Source organism: Asparagus officinalis, chromosome 8 (assembly GCF_001876935.1).
Source record: "Asparagus officinalis chromosome 8, Aspof.V1, whole genome shotgun sequence".
Classification (NCBI taxonomy): Eukaryota; Viridiplantae; Streptophyta; class Magnoliopsida; order Asparagales; family Asparagaceae; genus Asparagus; species Asparagus officinalis.
Window position 1 is genome coordinate 118,468,278 of NC_033801.1, and position 5,993 is coordinate 118,474,270.

Here is a 5,993-nt window from a genome sequence, read left to right on the forward strand (position 1 = left end):
TACAGGGGAAAGGAATCTACAATTGCTCAAGTCCTCACTCAACCTGACTAAACTATGGCTAGGCTTTGCACTAGACGTGAAAGCAAAGATGAAGAGCAAACACCTTTTTGGGGGTCCAAGTTGGCTCAGTACCATTTAACTAACTTCATCCTTTTCCTCAGGATAAATTGCATTAAGCGTAAATTGACTGGCTATTTTGATAAACAATAGCATTTTTCTAGTTTATTCTCAAAGATGTATGTGTCGACTAGCCAAATGAAAACAAAAGGGAGTAAGTTTCACAAAACCCAAAGAGTTGGGCTCGTTTTGAGACAACAGAAGTTCAGAAATGTCACTCATCTCTCGAACCTTTTTGATGACCCCCAAATGGTAGGAGGATATTAGAAAATAGATTCAGAAAACTGCGACAGTTTTGAAAGTAGAGTGATATTTCCAAACTTTCTTGGCCTTATTGTTAGGATCGTGTCTTTAATTCTTTGTATAACTTTATGAGAATTAGATAGAGTTAAAGATCTATCATGATTAGGAGATTGGGTCTCATCATGATTAAGAGTTTGAATCCTATTCTTATTAGGAAGTTAGGCTAGAGATAGGGTTTTGGTTTTCATATATATATTATTCTGTTGTTGGATGAAAAACCAACCAGAAGAGAGAGAGTCAATATTCTTGTAATTTAGGGTTAGCAGAGGGCGTAGCCTGATTCAAGAATATTGTGCGAGAGGCGAGGGTTTCGTAGTCTTTGTCCGTGCAAAAAATGACATCATTGGGAGAGGGTTTCGCAGTCTTTATCCGTTCAAAAGATTGTAAGGAGAGGGCTTTGGAGAGAATATGAGGGTTGATTATGTATGTAAGGTTGAAAGATTGAGAGGCGAGAGTTGAGTGGTTCCTCTTGTAATTCTCCCTGATACATAGTAAATTTCTTGTAAATCTCGGTGTACTTTCTTCTTCATTTTGGTTGTTTTATATCTTGTTGATTGTGAGTTGGCTTCCGAGTTGCGGAGATCGTAGTACGCGGGGGACTAAAATTCCCCAACACTTATCTCAGAGTTATTTGTATATACTCACTTTAGCTACTGTCTAGTCTCCCTTGAGGAAGTATACAACACGGTATCAACACCATAAAATGATCTTGCCGCCAAAACTACAATAGTAGGCCATCTAATGAGTGGCTTCAAATATGTCTAAACCTTGCTTACATGACCTCATTCAAATTCAATTTAACTTCTCAAAGCAAGACTCACTCCTCAAGTTATGTGCCCTTCAATTTGAAGCATTTATAACTTAGAAGCAACAAGAAAACATAGCCAACATTCATCCATGGAGCTAAATCTCTCTCCCGCTTTTACAACTATAAATACAACAACAATTCAACGTTCAACATAAAAACCAAAAAAGTCTCTTCAATTCAACCAAAATTAATCTTTCATCCATGGAACAAGGAAACAAAAGACTAGCCACATTAGTAGGGTGCAACTACTTCAACACTCGCAACGAGCTCCACGGCTGCATCAACGACGTTCAGTCCATGCACAAGGTCCTTATCGAGCGGTTCGGTTTCAAACCAGATAACATTGAGATCCTAACGGATGCGCCTGATTCGCCTGTTATGCCCACCGGAGCCAACATTCGGCAGGCTCTCCGGCAGATGGTCGACCGGGCTGAGCCCGGGGATGTTCTCTTCTTTCATTATAGTGGTCATGGGACGCTGATTCCGGCGGTGAAGCCTCATCATGGGAGTAAAGCTAAGAGAGATGAGGCCATTGTTCCTTGTGATTTCAATCTTGTTACAGGTATGAGTTTGGGTTTGAGCCTAACTATAAATAGTTGTCAGGTTTGAATCAGGTCTAGTAAAACCTTATTCCAAATTTTCGGGATTGACTGCATGATAAATTTTTCTACTCCTATTCAGTTCAGTTAAGGATTATCTGATTCATTAAGTTAATTATCAACAAATATTTCTAAGTTGTTAAAAACCAAGTTTTCTTAGGCCTACCTCTGGGCTTTTACGGTCTATTGTTTGTAGGTTGATTGCACTGGCTAAAGGGTAAGAGAGTTAAAACAAAAAATTCATCTATGGGTCAATCTGCTAAGTGGGTATTAAGTTCAAAACAGTGATAGTCCAAGAGGTATATGTGTAAATAACTTTAATTATAATCTTTTTCATGGAACCTTAATCATATTGTATCAGGTCTTTTGCTTGGTGTATTTACAGGTTTTGGCTGCACATAATCTCGGTACTTTTAAAATTGACTTCCATGACTCTCTACTAAATTTACCCAATCCTCAAATTTAATTACATATTCATGAAAAGTTGTTCTAATATTTCTGAATGTCTACAGATGTAGACTTCAGACAGCTTGTCGATCGCCTACCACCCGGTGTGAGCTTCACCATAATATCCGACTCATGCCACAGCGGCGGACTCATCGACAAAGAAAAGGAGCAAATCGGTCCTTCAACCGTAAATGACCAGAATACCCCTCTCCATCGCGCAAAAACCATCCCCTACGAACACATCCTACAACACGTCTCGTCCCTCTCCAGCATAGACTCCCAACACATTGGTGACCATCTATTAAACATTTTCGGACCAGACGCGAGCGCAAAATTCTCAGACAAAGATGCAGTGCTTGTCCATCCTGATAACGGGATACTGCTGAGCGGGTGCCAGACGAACGAGACATCGGCGGACATGAGCCCCAACGAGGAGGGCGGGAAGGCGTACGGCGCGTTTAGTAATTCGATACAGCTGGTGCTCCAAGAGGAGGAGAATGTAATGAGTAACAAGGAGATAGTGGTAAAAGCAAGGAAGTTGTTGAGGAAACAAGGATTTGGGCAACATCCTTGCTTGTATTGTAGTGATGTGAATGCGGATGCGCCCTTCTTGTGGCAATTGGAGTGAGTAAGTCGGATGCAATTTGGGTGTGTGAAAAATAAGTGTTTGTTGTTTGTTGTTCTGTTGGAAGTGTTTGTTGTTTGTTGGGTGTAATTGTAATATCATCAATTGTTTGAATAAAATAAAACCTGTTATGAAACAATTAAATGATGTGGATGTCTACTTAGTTTCCCAAAGAAATTGATACATGTATTTACCCCTTGATATTCTCTATGAGTAATTAATATGATTCATGTATCATCATCTTAGTTTGTATATAAATAGAGGTATTCCTATCTCACTTTGCAATGAGAAACTGAGGAAATAAAATTCATTCTACTTCTTGTCTACTTTTTCTACTCTACTTTATTAGTTTTATAACATGATGTCTAAACTTCCTCTATCTGCTTGGGGACATGCTATATTACATGCAGCGACACTTGTGAGAATTAGGCCGACAAGTTATCATACTTATTCTCCCTTACAATTAGTTCTTGGCCACGAGCCCAATATTTTTTATTTAACAATTTTTGATTGTGCGGTATATGTTCCTATTGCACAGTCTCAACGTACTAAAATGGGCCCTCAAAGAAGATTGGGGATATATGTAGAGTATGAATCACTTTCTATAATTAAATATGTTGAACCATTAACAGGTGACTTATTTACTGCAAGATTTATAGATTGTCATTTTGATGAATCACATTTCTCGACATTAAGGGGAGGTAAAGATCAACCGAAAAAGGAAATTACTTGAAAAATATCATTAGACTTTCTTGATCATCGTACAAAAGAATGTGAACTGGAAGTTCAAAGGATTATACATTTACAGAAAATTACAAACCAATTATCTGATGCTTTTAGTGATTCTAGAAGAATTACTAAATCGCATATTCTAGCAGAAAATGCTCCGATTAAAATTGATATCCCAGAAGGACAAATTAAAAGTGCTAACGAATCTAAAGCACGCCTGAAGCGTAGTAGACCTCTTGGTTCCAAAGATAAGAATCCTCGAAAAAAAGAGGATCGAATGATCAAAATATTGCTAATGACAAAATTCAACCTCTTGAAGAGGTCGCTCTTGAAGAGCCAACTCCTGAAAAGAATGAAGAAACTATAGAAAATTTAATAAATTTTATCATTACGAGAAAGAGTTGGAACCGAAGAGAAGTAATTGTCGATAATGTATTTGTATATAATGTAGCACTTGATATTATGAAAGAAGACGAGGATCATGAACCCAGATCGGTTGATGAATGTTGGTGAAGAAATGATTGATCAAAATAGAAAGATATGATCTAATCTGAATTAGATTCACTGGCTAAACAAAAATTTTTGGATCTGTAGTCCAAACACCTGAAGGTGTAAAGCTAGTAGGATATAAATGGGTATTTGTGAGGAAAATAAATGAGAAAAATAAAATTGTGAGATATAAAGCAAGACTTGTAGCCCAAGGATTTTCACAAAGACCGGGATTTGATTATGATGAGACATATTCTTCAGTAATAGATGGAATTACATTTAGATATCTTGTGAGTTTAGTAGTACATGAAAAACTTGATATGCGTCTGATGGACGTAGTCACTGCTTATTTATATGGAACATTAGATAATAATATCTATATGAAAATCTCTGAAGGATTTAGCATGCCTGAAACATATAAATCAAATCCTAGAGAAATGTACTCCATTAAGTTGCAAAGATATTTGTATGGACTCAAGCAATCTGGACGAATATGGTATAACCGCCTTAGTGAATGTTTAGTCAAAGAAGGTTATACAAATGACCCTATATGTCCATGTGTTTTCATAAAAAAGAATGGGTCAAATTTTATGATCATTAATGTATATGTTGATGACCTTAATCTGATTGGAACCCCTGAAGAGCTCCAAAAGGCAATTGAATATTTGAAGAAAAAATTTGAGATCAAAGATTTTAGGAAAACCAAATTTTGCCTTGGTTTACAAATTGAGCATTTGGAAAATGAGATTTTTGTTCATTAAACTGCTTATACCCAGAAGGTATTAAAGCGGTTTTACAAAAGATTTGCAAAAGAATGGTGAAATTGTTGTGCAAAAAAAAATCAATCGAGTAATAATCTGGCAGATTTATTCACCAATACATTGCCGACTGCAATTTTTGAGAAATTGGTAAAAAATATTGAAATGTGTCGGTTGAAAGATCTCAAATGATATTTGAATCAGGGTCAGAGAGAAACTAATACACAAGAATAGTGTACTCTTTTTCCTTCACTAGGATTTTTTTCCCACTTGGTTTTTCCTAGTAAGGTTTTAACGAGGCATATTCTTTATGTAATGTTGGACATCCGAGGGGGGTGTTATGAAGCAATTAAATGATGTGGATGTCCATTTAGTTTCCCAAAGAGATTGATATATGTATTACTCCTTGATATTCTCTATGAGTAATTAATATGATTCATGTATCATCATCTTAGTTTGTATATAAATAGAGTTATTCTTATCTCACTTTGCAATGAGAAATTGAGAAAATAAAATTCTTTCTACTTCTTGTTTACTTTCTCTACTCTACTTTATTAGTCTTATAACAAAACCCACTTTATTGTTATTACTAGTTGGATTGCACGTGCAATGCACGTGGTAATTTTTTAAATTTATTATTTTATTATTGATTCATTTTATTAAGATTTCTTTAATTTAAACCATGTATCAAACATATGGATAGAATTTAAAATTTCAAAAGGATTGAATAATGAAATTACATTTTTCTTTAATCCTACTTATTTCTATCTTCTCAAAACAATTGATAGTCATGCAATAAACAATAGAGATACTATAAGTATCTCTCTTTATCATTGGATATTTTGAGCTTTAATGGTTCCAAATTTCTTTCTAACGGTAAGCTACTTATACCTATTACGAGCGTGAGATTTTCTAATTACATGTCTATGAAATTCATCGAATCAAAGTAAACTGCAAGATTCTTAAAAATTGCGAAGATAGTATAGAGCAAGAATTTTTGAGAAGGCAAAGAACCAAAGAATCATACTCTTAAAATAGCAGTTCTATCTTTGATAAAATCAATTGCAGATGAAACCAAAGGTGGAAACCATGAGACTATAACTAAAAATAAACAAATT

The 5,993-nt window shown here is 35.6% G+C and overlaps 1 protein-coding gene across 1 annotated transcript; it reads left to right on the forward strand.

Annotated features, from left to right (window-relative positions):
- On the forward strand, nt 1,373-3,046 carry LOC109822451 (metacaspase-9). Its single transcript, XM_020388649.1, has 2 exons — nt 1,373-1,790; nt 2,340-3,046. Exons 1-2 carry the CDS (start codon nt 1,430-1,432, stop codon nt 2,900-2,902), a joined length of 924 nt encoding a protein of 307 aa, XP_020244238.1. The 5' UTR covers nt 1,373-1,429; the 3' UTR covers nt 2,903-3,046.

What these genes read in the sequence shown, in the direction of transcription:
- LOC109822451 (XM_020388649.1), top strand. Translation starts at nt 1,430, where the DNA reads ATGGAACAAGGAAACAAAAGACTAGCCACATTAGTAGGGTGCAACTAC. An exon ending in TGATTTCAATCTTGTTACAG is followed by an intron (nt 1,791 to 2,339) that starts GTATGAGTTTGG and finishes GAATGTCTACAG; the next exon opens with ATGTAGACTTCAGACAGCTT.